The sequence below is a fragment of the Lolium rigidum genome, chromosome 4 (assembly GCF_022539505.1).
Source record: "Lolium rigidum isolate FL_2022 chromosome 4, APGP_CSIRO_Lrig_0.1, whole genome shotgun sequence".
Classification (NCBI taxonomy): domain Eukaryota; kingdom Viridiplantae; phylum Streptophyta; class Magnoliopsida; order Poales; family Poaceae; genus Lolium; species Lolium rigidum.
In genome coordinates, this window is record NC_061511.1 from 234,070,776 (window position 1) to 234,084,558 (window position 13,783).

The 13,783-nt window shown below is 47.7% G+C and overlaps 1 protein-coding gene across 1 annotated transcript; it reads left to right on the forward strand.

The window, feature by feature from the left end:
* Positions 1-5,398: 5,398 nt before the first annotated feature.
* Positions 5,399-6,291, forward strand: LOC124649828. Its single transcript, XM_047189396.1, has 2 exons — positions 5,399-5,725; positions 5,808-6,291. Exons 1-2 carry the CDS (start codon positions 5,532-5,534, stop codon positions 6,076-6,078), a joined length of 465 nt encoding a protein of 154 aa, XP_047045352.1. The 5' UTR covers positions 5,399-5,531; the 3' UTR covers positions 6,079-6,291.
* Positions 6,292-13,783: the final 7,492 nt, after the last annotated feature.

Sequence of the window (13,783 nt, forward strand, 5' to 3'; positions counted from 1 at the left end):
GAGTTTTCCATCCGACATAAAAAAGCTTTCCCATAATTCACCGAATCTACAGGGAACGGGGCAAGGACCTGATCCACAATCAAGGTCTGAAATACCAATACTTTTTCCTTGTTTAACACTTGTCAAGACATATGTTTAGTATTTATGTCTCGTAAAAATTTAGATGTGCCTTATATTGCTTTTCTACACGGTTCAACACTCGTTAACTATGTTTTTCTTGTTTAAAAATTCAAATGAGAGGTCTCGTATTAAAAAGTGGTTCTCAAGTCGTTTATCATACATTCTTGCGTATCCAAATCATGGTAAACAAAGAAACCTTCAGCTCTTGACCCATTTCAATCCCCAACGGCAAATAGGCTCATTTCTATATGAAGAAGCTCCAAACCAACTTAGTATGACTGCAACTTTCATTTATATTAGGCAAGTGGCTTATTTAGTAGTTGTATCTTATTTGTTGTTTGAGAATAATTTAGCTGAATCCACAATAGTTTGAATGGTATCGTCTTCTTATAGTGGTACACAGTAATGATTTTAATACAAAGTTTATTGCTTTGGATACAAGATCACAATGGTAGAAGAAGTGCAAGAAAAATGAATGTTTGTTGCTTTGGATACAGATCACAACGGGCATTCAACTAGTAATATTAACTCGCCAATGTTTGTTGCTTTTAATACAAGATCCACTTATTTCTCGGACTGGAGGGAGTAGATCTAACTCGGCAGGCTCGATGTACTCGAGGACATAGCTGCAGCTACTCGCATCGACATAGCATCCACGCGCATCTACTACATCTACTTTGCAGGGGTTACCGCATCCGAGAGGGAGACATAGATTTACCTCGCAGGGCCGGACGTACCGGCTGGCCTCGTACATGGCGTCGATTTCCTTGTACGCCGCCTCCCTATCGGCAGCCGGCGCGAGCAGCAAGCAGCAGCCCACCGCATCAGCCGATGCCGCCCGCATCAGCACCAGCAGCCTCCCGCGCCGATGTCCGCCGCCGCAGCAGCAGGCGCAGCCGCTCCCGCTCCAGCTCCAGCTCCCGCTCCCGCTCCCGCAACCGCTCCCGCTCCCGCTCCCGCAACCTCTCCCGCGGCCGCCCCCGCAGCCGCAGCCCGCAGCCGCTCCCTCTCCGCCCTCCAAACCAGCAGCGCAGCCGCGGCTAGGTTCATGTCCATTGCCGGATCTCTGCTCGCCGAAGAAATGGGAGTGTAGGGAGAGAGGCTTCGTTCGCCGAAGAACTAGGGTTAGGGTTTTCTCTCTCTCGCTTTTTGCCGGAAATGGGGATGGTGGGGAGGGGATGCGGCCGACCGGGGATAAAGTAGTGGACTCTTTTGGACCGTGCGCGTGTGCGTGGACCCGTGTGTGGACCCGTGGGCATTGACGGCGTGTACGCGGAAGGGGTACGGGCGTGTACGCGGAAGGGGTACGGCGTGTACGCGGAAGAGGTGTACGGGCGTGTATGTATTCTCGCGGTGATACGCGTACCTCCTCGGGCTAACGGGTCCCGCGGGTTTTGGAGCGGGCATTTCTATACCCGAATCGAAGTTGAAAAGACGATCCCGCCCTCGCCGCGGAGTAATCCGGGTCGTTCTTGTGTTCCGCTCAACATACCCGTTCGACGTTGGGGGTCTGGGCTGCTAGCCGCCTTCAAAATCAATGGTTAAAATTGCGCCGAGGCGAGACGATGCAACAAACGGCGACCAATCGCGCCTGCACGGCAAGTCGTCGAGCACCTTCGTGGCGCGGAGGTGGGGCGGATTTGACGGCGCGTTACGGGAGGCGCCGGCGACGCGGCGGCGGCGGCACGACCGGCGGGAGCCCCGGCCCGCGACAACGGTGCCGACTCGCGGCACAGATCGGACGCCCAAACGGCAGGAAATCCGGCGGCGGCGGTGGGGTGGGAGGCGCGGGGAAGGAAGGAGCGACGAGAAGAGAGGCGCGAACCAACGGTTTATGCAAATAGTCGCCGAGCATGTGGGAGCCCGCCTCGCTTTTCGTTGTGTCCGGCGTCCCCGGAGCGTCCCCTGTGGGACGGGGACGGGCTCGGGGCGCCGGACACCGTATCGGGGCGCGCCGGACAAAAATGGGCTTTGGGAGACGCGGCTGGAACGCTTTTTTTGTCCCCCAAATCCCTTTGGGGGACGGTTTGGGGGACGCGACTGGAGATGCTCTTAGATCTCAGTACAATGGAGTTAGACTACCCACAATGGTAGTATCATAGGTAGTATCATCAATGGGGGAGCCAGAACAGTAAACTTGTGCTGTCAACTTGATGTTGTGTAGTCAAATACATGTATTTCTAAAAAAAATAGTAATTTTTTACACACTTTTAGCTTATTTTGTCAAAAATCTGTGTAGTCATTTGACTACACAGCTTAGGTGTGGCTCCGCCACTTAGTATCATGCAGCTCATGCATGCAAAAAGCTGATGTGGCAGTGTAATTAAAGATGAGAGAGAGGATTGTAGTATCATAGGTAGATACTGTATCATAGCACGTAGTACTAGAAAATTAAATGTTAAATACATCTTGTACATAGATTTGCATTGAGATTCTACAAATCAATTAATATAAGAAGACTATGATCTTGATACGTGATCATATGCATTGCGGACATAGTAACATGTAGTAGTATCATACGCATGATATTTTTATATGATATTATGCATTGTGACTAGTCTTAGAGGATGGCATATTGATACCGAGATCTCAGTACAATAGAGTAGGGCCAGGGAGAAAACATAAAAGCAGTTGCATCTGGTTCTGGGGCATCGTGACATCGTGCTGCTGGACAACAAGTGAACGCGAGAAATGTCAGTGCGGCGTGCGCCCCGGTGAGATGCACCGTGGCCCCGTCGCCGGAAAAGGCCCGTGGCCCTGTCGCCGGAATTGGCGGTGACACGACGTCGCGCGCCGGGACTTGTTTAAAGTTCAGGCACCCGTTTTTCTTCCGCCGGGCCGACGTGTTTCGTTTACTGCTCGACGTGTCAGGCTCGCCGGATTCCGCACGGGACACGCACTTGGCGCGTAGCAGCTTCTCCCCCGACGCGTGTCCGGCCAACGGCACCACGTCGTCGTTCGGTTTGAAAGAATAGAAAAATATCTTTGCTTTTCACAGATGGCGATGCGAGTAGCTGATTGGTCGACACAGGCGGAGGATGGTGATCGAGATGAACGTATTTTAGTGACCGACATTATGGTGGAGGTCGGTACTTGTTCCGGCCACGCACGGGCCACGTGAATACGTGATGGGTGAGTGACAATCGCCGAGTGTTATTCCTACCAGACGTGTTTTGTCTCAAAGTTATGTATGGGGCTGGTTAGGTTGGACATCCTTTTTAGTTTCGCAAAAACAAAAGGTTGGACATCCTTTTATCATTAGTGTCCATGCAATGGAATGTGAGTAATTCAATTTTTTTTTGTTACATGGGACATGTTATTTTGTTACATGGAATATGAATCGGGCTAAAGGGAGTTGCTAAGATATGGGAGGAGTAGGCATAGACGTTTAGCCACCGAGAAGTAAACGGATAAGATAATTTCAAGATCAAAACTAGCTCCAAATCTATTTTAAGCTATCCATATTTGGATTTTAAGAACTCATCGGATTATTAGATTCCGATGTGTCACCTAGGATACGGTGTAATATATGATAAAGTAAGTAGCATGCGGACATGGATTATCGCAATAACATGCAGCACACTCTGAATGTTTTAAACTGAATAATCCGGTTTTAGTGATAAAAACCAAGGCCAATTTCACATGATGAATAGCTATTAAGTTACCATTTCACCATTATGCATAGCTCTAAATTCTTATCACCAGTAAAGTGATGGTTCAACTGTTTAATTTATAAATAGACAATCCCATCGATGCTTGAATTTGAATCCAAATTATATCTCTACATAGATAATTAATTGACTGACACAAAGTTGAAGCTTATAAACCTTATCAAATTTTGCAAGAAATATAATTACCAGTCCATGGCGGTATTTATTTGACTATTTTTTGCGGTCCGAGCCCCCCCCCCTCCCCACCACCCCCCTCTTTCGATCCAAATCCTTTGTTCGGGATATCGCGTTCAAATCCACAATAGGGAGATATCCGTCTGATCTGAATCTATGTTTGGTATATTCGATTCGAATATGCAACCGGGAGATATCCATCCGATCTGAATCCAGGAATCATATACGGTAAATGATGTGTCACGAGCAAAACGCGACCCATTTACACCCTTATTCTGCGTGCACAACTAGAGGCCGTGCTATTTTTCTAAAATTCAAAATCAATATTTGCGTGCTTAAAAAAATGATTGTAGTCAATAATGTATCTACAGTCTCAATAAATTTTTTTAAAAGATTATAGGCTACCAAAAAAAGAATAACAAAACATGACAAATTTATAGTTTTGTAATAGCGCTTTTCAATATAGTTAGATTCCACACATTTATCATTTTGTTGTATGAATGAGAAGTACTCCCTCCATTCCCTTATATAACATGTTTTCGCCAGCTAACGTATATACTATTTTGTATTGACATTTTGCACGTTAGTAGTACAGATCATTGGCTATATCGATGTTTTTTTTTGGAACATTGAAATATAATTTTCAAATTTTATAAAGAAAGGGCCAACTAATGCAGCAGGACCTTCCTGTCAAAATGAAAGGGCCAAGTAATGCAGCAGTACCCACGCATAACAGACGTACCCACGTGTTGACGTGTATGCATTTGAATACAGCGATCGCATCGGGAACTGTACCCAAGTTTTCTACGATTTCATGTCAGTACTCACTTGCCTTGATGCCATGATGGTTTAACAATGCAAACTCTTTTTTCATGTGGTCGTTCTCGCCATCGTGAATGTTTCAAAGATTCACCTAGATATGCTAAATTCACGATGCTCCTGCAGAAAATAGCCACATGTCATCGAAAAATAAGAAATTGGTCATTGGACAGTATGTGACGTGCCCACCGCGCCGCACGGGAGACCCACGCCGCAGCCTCAGAGACAATCGTCGGCGGGACCATGCCGGGGCCATCATCCATCCACCCATGCAACCGGAAGAAGATAAGATCAGTCGTGACAGAATCGGACCGCCGGATCAGAATCCGGGGAAAAGCCATGTGGTTGGGGAGTGGCCACGACCGAGTGGTTTCCCACCGGAGCCGGAACCGGCGACGGCGACGGTGGCGGCAGGCAAAATCTGCAGCAAATCACGGAGGTGCTAACGAGCCGTGTCGGTCAGATCAGTCAAACCACGCACGCGCCGAACCCGCGCCCGATCGAACCCGCGCGCGTTATCCCGTTCCCGGCTCCACACCAGCTCTGCCTGCCCGCTGTGCTGTATATATACGCTCGCTCGCCACCCCACCGGCGCTCCAAAGGCCAACCAGCACAGCCGCCCGCCGCACCAGCCAGAGACGACACCCATCTCGCGTCTTCTTCGTGCGCTTTTAGCCACGGGTCGGGAGATCGAGCAGCTGCTGCAGCACAAGAGGACCGGCCGACCGGGGTTGAGCTTCAGCCAAGATGAGCTTCAGGCTTGCCGACGAGTCGTCGTGCGGCTACTCCTCCGGCGGCGACTCGGGCGACGAGGGGGACCGCTTCCCGGACAGCGCGGGAGGCCACCGCCGCCAGTCCGCGCCGCCGCAGCCGCCCCTCATGCGGATGAACTCCGACAGCATCTACGACATGTCCGGCATGACCGCCCACCTCCCCGCAAAGTAAGTACCACCGGCCAAATCTCACAACTCTGCCCCGATGGATGAAAGCTTTTGCTGACCCCGCGAGGACGATCTCTTGCAGGAAGGGGCTGTCGGCGTACTACCAGGGCAAGTCGCAGTCCTTCGCGTGCATGTCCGAGGTGCGGAGCCTCGAGGACCTGCAGAAGAAGGAAAAGCCGCCGCGCAGGATCAAACCATGCAAGAGCTACGCAACGCTCGGAGCCGGAGGGATGCCCGCCAAGCAGGTGCCGGCGGCGAGCTCATGCGCGAACCTCGGACTCATGGCCGCCGGGAACGGCTTCGGGAGGGCTTCCCGGAATATTCCTCTTAACCAGGACTGCTACCACCAGTAGACTACCAGTGGCGGTGCGACGCCGTACGTAGAGGTGTTTTTGCCGGATGAGATCTACTCTGTTTCTGCTACTCTTGTTCGTCATCTCCGGGAGCTCTGTCTGTTTGCAGGCGCATTAGCCTGTGAACGATTTGTGAGAGAAAACTTTGCGTTTGTGATGTAAATATTGAGTACTATGTAACTGTTGTGCGGAAAAGGGAGCAAATCCAAATCAGGCGGATGTGTTTCGCTTGGGCTACTAGTACCGTGGTCCAGAAGGGGATAAGAGGCGGAGGAAAATGGGCACTTTATTACTTAACGTAATGGACCTGGCTTCTGCATAGCTAGGATGCATACTCTGTTACAACACCACACCAATGTTTAAAAAGGACAACAAAGTTCATGGAAGATCAAGACTAGCTAGGTGGAGGCAGCCGAAGGTCACGCTGGTACCCATGTTGGGAAAAAATATCCATCGCCGCGTCCTCCAACCGTGAAGATACCTCCGTAAAGAGGTCTCGATGCTCCACCCGCTGCAAAGGCACCCAAGAATGGAGTATAGCGGTGCACCGGTAAATGACCTGCATAAAAGAGGAAGAAATATTATTGAAAATCTTGTCATTTCTACGTAGCCACAGCGACCAAATAATTGCAATCGCTCCCATCCTAATAAGACGCTTAAACCTTACATCCACACCATTAAGTTGCCAAATATATTGACAACACTACGGGGTGGGTATAAGGTAGACCCTATTTGAACGGCTGACCATATAGACCTAGCAAACTTGCATTGGAAGAATAAGTGTTTGATAGTCTCATCATGATGACAGAATACACACTTTTTACTTACATGCCAGTTGCGTTTGGCAAGATTATCGTTAGTGAGAATGACCCCACAACGATACCATGCAAAGATTTTTGTTTTAAGCGGTATCCTCATCTTCCAAATTTTTGAATTATTATCGACCGGAATATCAGGCTGAATAAGAGCATTGTACATGGATGCTACTGAGAATGAACCATTCCCGGTAAGATTCCATCAAAACACATCAGCTCCCTGCGTCAATGGAACTAACTCAAGACGCTGTAACAAATCCTGCCATGAGGTTTGTCTGGGACCAATGAGACTTCTTCTAAACGCCACATTTGGTGGGAAAGTTTCCATCACCTTAGCGATAGTATCACTTTTGTGCCGCACGATATTATACAATGCCGGATATTGTTCTCGCAGCGTGGTATTACCTAACCATTTATCCTCCCAGAAACGAATTTCCGATCCATCCTTAATAGAGAAAGATCCATATGGAAAGAAATATTTCTTTGTGTCCATAAGTCCAGCCCAAAAATGTGAATCTCCTGGTTTCCAAATAACCTGAGATAGAACTTTTAAGCCAATATATTTTCTTTTGAGGAGTATTTGCCATATGCCCTCTTCAGTAAGTAGTTTGGATAACCATTTACCGAGAAGTGCCCTATTCTTGCACTGAAGGTCCTGTATACCAAGACCTCCATGATCTTTAGGTCGACAAAGAACACTCCACTTAGCCGGTCGATATTTATGCTTCTCACTATCCCCTTGCCAGAAGAATCTTGATCGGAAATAATCCAATCTTTTTTAAGACTCCTCTAGGAAGTTGGAAGAAAGATATCATATATAGTACCATATTACTGAGTACCGCATTTATGAGTACCAATCTTCCTCCCAAGGACAGGAATTTGCCTTTCTAACTGCTTAACCTCATTTGTAGTCTTTCCTCAACCATTTTCCATTCAGCATTGGTGAGTCTCCGATAATGAATCGGGATACCCAAGTACCTAATCGAAAATTGGCCTTGGCCGCAACCAAACAACTCAGCATAATCTGCAACATGGTCTTGGGCCTCACCAAAACAAAACAACTCACTTTTATGGAAATTAATTTTTAGACCCGATAGATGCTCAAAAGCTGAAAGAATTAACTTTAGATTTCGAGCCTTTTCGATGTCATGATCCATAATGTTATAAAAGCGACAAGCAAATAACAAAGAACGAAACAAGAACACACGCAGGGGACACGAGATTTAACGTGGAAAACCCCTTCCAACACAGAAGGGGAAAAAACCACGGGCGCCAGCCAGCAAAACTTCACTATATCGGGAGGTGTTTACAAACGCCGTGGGTTATCTTATAATCTGATAAACCCTAGCCGGCGGCTTACAAGATGTATATATAGGCGGTGCCAACGATCCGTACCGTACGACGGCTTACAAGATGTATATATATACGCTTCGGCCCAAGCCTCCGGCGACGGGCCTCGCTCCGCTCGTCAGAAGTTAGCCTCCCTTTAGTATATGAATTTGGATCACAATACAACACATAAACAGAATTGTGTCGTCGGCATATTGAAGAAAGGACAATCCTCCATCAACAAGATGAGGAATGACCCCTTCAATCTCACCCTCTGACTTTGCGCGTTCAATTTAAACAGCAAGCATACCCGCCACTATATTAAATAGCACTGGCGATACCTGCCTCAGTCCCTTCTTGGTTTGAAAGTATTTGCCCACGTCATCATTGACTTTAATGGCAACACTCCCCCAAGACGAAACTATTAATCAGTGCACACCACTCATTAGAAAAGCCTTTCATTCTGAGGGTTTGTTGCAAAAAAGACCACTTAACCTTATCATAAGCTTTTTCAAAATCAATCTTTAAAATCACACCATTTAACTTCTTTCTATGCAACTCATGAACAGTTTCATGAAGGACTACAACCCCATCCAGGATATTCCGTCCTTGCATAAAGGCAATTTGTGAAGGCCTTATCACATGATCAGCTACCGTGTTAAGTCGGATCGTGGCAACCTTAGTAAAATTTTTAAAGCTTACATTAAGGAGACAGATAGGACGATATTGTTGAATCCTTTCTGCTTCATTAACATTCGGCAATAAAATAATTTCACCAAAGTTTAGCCTAAAAAGCTCCAACTGACCAGCATGAAGATCCGCGAAAAGGGCCAACAGGTCAGACTTGATGATATCCCATAAAGACTGGTAGAATTCAGCTGGGAAGCCATCAGCACCCATGGCTTTATTATGCTCCATCTGAAAACAGCTTTTCTGACTTCCTCCTCCGTATAAGGCGAAGTGAGAAAATTATTCTCCGCTTGAGAGGCTTGAGGAATATCCTCTGTTCTTGTCTCATCTAGCGCAAAATTACTATCCTCTGGAGCACCAAAGAGCCCTTTATAATAACTCGTAATATATGACTTAAGATGTTCATGGCCCTCAATCAAACCCTCATCCTGCAAAAGGGTACGAATAAGCTTCTTCCTGTGTCTGCCATTTGCAACACAATGAAAGTACCTTGTATTCGAATCTCCCTCCAGGATAAACTGGGCCTTAGATCGTTGGTACCACTTCATCTCCTCCTCTCGCAAAAGTTTTGCAATTTCTGCATTTGATTGGTTTTTTTGCTCAATCTTTTGTGCGGAATGTGGTCGAACTTCTGCCTTGGCTTCGAGGTCATCTATGATAGATGAAAGCCGTTGTTTTTCCTTTTTAAGAATCCTAGTTGTATGCCGTGCCCATCCACGGAGGTGTTTGCGTACAGCACGCATCTTGTTATTCCACCTCTGTATCGGAGACATCCCCACAACCGGACGATCCCAAATATTTTTAACCATGGTCTGAAAACCTTCCCGATTCAACCAACCGAGTTCAAACTTGAAACGGCGGTTAGACGGAGGTCTAGATACACCAGTGGATAATAAAATGGGAGCATGATCACAAAACCCAACAATGCGTTCTAGCGCACGCACCGTTACCATAGGAAATTTCAATTCCCAGTCGGTATCCATTAGCACGCGGTCTAGTTTTTCATATGTTGGTTCTGGGAGATTGTTAGCCCAGGTGAATTGTCTGCCACTCATTGACACCTCCCTAAAATCCAAGCTGTCAATGACCGCATTGAACAAGAAAGGCCAATGATTGTCAAAACTGCCCCTACTCTTCTCACATGGAAATCTCAGCAAATTAAAATCTCCTCCTATGAGAATAGGATGAGGATTATCCTTTGCCAGATTCACCAATTCACGAAGAAAAGCGGCTTTATAATCCTCCTGGTCAGCACCATACACGGCGACTAGACTCCGGATGAAATTGTCAGCTCTATTACGGATGTGGAATTTGATGTGAAATTCCCCTACCGAATGTGCTAACAGTTCCATTGAGTCCGTTCTTACGCCGAGTAAAATACCGCCAGATCTCCCACGGGGTGGACGGGATATCCAAGTAAAGTCTATACCACCGGATATACGGTTTAGAAGACTTTGCGAGAAATCTCGTCTCCCCGTCTCAGAAATAGCCAAAAATCCAAATTATGATCCCTAATGCAATAAGCAAAATGTAAGTGTTTAGCCAAGTCACCAAGACCTCTGCTATTCGCAAACATGCCATTCATTGGGAAACAATTGGATATTTGGGAATTTTTGACCGTTTCCGTGGTTTCTTGTTAGAGGAGGATTTGGATTTCCGACGAGAAGCCTTTAGCTCATATAATGAATAAGGTCATCCTCATCCAAACCCACCTCCGACACTTCACCAACTAGGTGAGAAAGAAGCTGACCATCTGATGTGGCAATCGCTTCCTCCTCATCTAAATAGGTGGAGTTCAACATGGTCGAAGCTTTTGGAATAACCGTAAGACGATCAAATTCCATATGCTTCAAGACTCTAGTTGAAACAGATATCTGTTTTTCAGAACTACCTAGACTCACACCTAAACTATTAAGTTTAGCAGAAATAACAGGTGATGAAAACGAGAGAAAAGATTTGGATTTATGAGAAGACATCATACCAGCATAATCAAGGTTTTGTTGCGCTTTATGGCGCATCGCCTTCTGCATGGTGTCCTCATCCGTCAGCGTCCCGTCATCCGCATCCATGCCAAACCTCCCACTCCGCCTGACCGGAGTGATTAACCCACCATGGTGGTCACTCAATGGCCCAGGTGTGGACAGTGGAGGAGGCGTCGGAGACGGGGAGGGCGACAGCATCGGAGACGACACAGGAGATGCCGTGGGCGAGGGAGAAGAGGGCGTTGGGGCCGCCCTCGGCCCCAAAACTGTAGTAGGAGGGGACAATGGCGGTGTAAAATCCCCTCCTGCCATGGGCGACGCATCCGAACCCGCTGCCTCTACCATCGTAACCGCATCAGGAGTGGCCGAGGCGGCTGGAGGGGGCACGGACCACCATTTCATACCCAACGGAGACGTCGGAATGGTAGATTACCTCACAACCATAGTCAGTATTAAAGGATGATTTAAAAAGATGGTAAAAATGCTCCACCACGAATCGATTCATTTTCAAAGTCCCTCCTGTTGGTTGACCTATCAGGTTTAAGAGAACAGAGACAAAAAGGCACACGAACCAACGTTCGTGGCCACCTCGTACGCATCTAACGCACCCTGATCGGGAGCTCCAAAACTAACTCAATGGTTTGGTCAAAAGGGGGAGAACATGGCTGCGATCTGATCTACCAGTTTCACGATCAGCTGGCTCCCCTCCCTCACCCACTTCCACACACACACACAATTCTATAAGCCCTACCGATCTAGGGAGGCACATCAACGACGGGAAGATCAAGCTACCCACCGCCGGTACTAGGGCAGTACCGCTGGAGACCGGAGGGGATCAGGAGGATCTACAGATCATCTACCTCGCCCATAGCCTCTCTGCTTCACGCCTGTAACAAGCAGGCGACGATGGCATATGCAGCAATTCGTAATGATGATCTGTTAATGCCTTTTAGGTGTTCTAGCTGCTGCCGCCTTTCACGATCTAGTGCCACCCCTAAGGTTTCAGTTCTAACAATGGTATTAGAGGCCTAATTATGCTAGCAGTAGAACCATGTTTATGATTAAGATCATGTTTTAACGCTCTTTTTGTTGATGTTAGGCTCTCAGATTAGTTATGCAAGCAATATGACGATCCTATTTATTATCGAGATCATGTCTTAAGCCTCAGATTAGCCCAGATCCTATTTATGTTGCATGATTAGATGTTGTATGAAACCTAAATCCGCAATTACAGATGAACCCTAAAAATGAAATTCGGCACGAGTTTGAGGATGAGAACCTCACCTGATGCCGCCGTCGTTGCCTATCCCCTCGAGGCCCGCCGGAGCTCTGAGTAACTCCGGCGAGGGCAAAGATGCCGCGCCGCCGTATTCTCTCGACGGAGATGCGCACAGATGGATGGGTCGCGAGACGCAAAATGGACGCGCGCGTCGCTGTCCTCGTGTCAGCAGTCACCGCCATCGCCTAAAGGCTGCAACTGAGCAGCAACTCCGAACGGCCGGGCGGTTTTGCCATCGGCAGCCCACCCTTGTCGCCCCAAATGAATCACAACGCCGGCCACCACGTTCGATGGAGGAGCGCGCAGGACCTGGTCCGGCGCACGCTCGTCCGGCGAGCGCAGCCACCGCGTCGGAATGGAGAAAGGGCAGGGCCGGGTCGCCGTCTCCGTCGCTCTCTCTCTCTCTCACTCACCGAGACACGAGAAAATCGGGGGGGGGGGTGGGGGGAGAAAATGTTCAGGGTTTTTGGCCGGCGGCCGGTTTTGTTCCATTCCGAGTGAATCTCGGCCATCGATTCGATCCGATGGCCCATGTTGCTACTGGAGGGGTAACCGGGCCGGGGGTGTTGTTGGGCTAAATCTGAAAATGGGCTTCGACCCAGGTTGTCGAAAGTCCAGTAAGTTTTCTGGGCTGCCGATTTTCCTTTTCAGTTTTCTCTGTTTTCAGTGTACTTTTAATGTTTATTATCCAACAGCCGTCGCGGGGTGAATTTTCTAGCCATTGTGGCTTCACACGCCTCCGAATAGTCACATATGGCGCCCCGGTTAGTGCAAAACGCCGCGCTCACCAATTTTTTTGCAGCAACGGAGCGGATAGCGCGCCTGCTGAAAGGATCGTATGCTGCACCTAGAGGGGGGGGTGAATAGGTGCTAACCAATTTTTAGTTATTTTTCAGTTTAGGCTTGAAACAAAGGTAAATTCTCTAGATATGCAACTATGTGAATTTACCTATATGACAAGATCAACTACTAAGAAATATATAGCTAGACAATATATATGGGAGATAATAGGATAGAGGTAACCGAGAGTAGAGCACGCGGAGACACAAAGTTGATTCCCGTAGTTCCCTTCCTTTGCAAGAAGGTACGTCTACGTTTGGAGGAGTGCGGTCGCTACAAAAGCCAGACCAACGCCACGAAGGCTTCACTCAGGTCTCCTGTGAGCACCACCATGAAGACCTAGCCCACTTCCACTAAGGGATTTCCTCAAGGTGGAAACCGGGCCTTTACAAGGTTCTTGGGACACACATTCACAACCAAATTTGAGGCTACCAATATCTGTAACAATACAACAACAACAAGAACAAATCAACCACAAATAACTAGGGATTCCAAAATAGGAACACTAGCAAAGGGGCCCTCAAGCATATGAGGGGGAAATGCAAATCGCTTTGGTGAAGATGTAGATCGGGGTCTTCTCCTTCGAATCTCCAAAGATCAAGAGGTTTGGTTGGTTGGAGGATGAGATCTTGTGATTCTTGTGTTTCTTGAGGTGGCTCTAATGGTGATGAACTTGGCAGGGTTTGAGCAACTTGGGGAAGAGGAAGAAGGGGGTATAAATACCCCCTTCCAAAATCCAGCCATTGGGGGAAAAATGGGGCCGGATTATC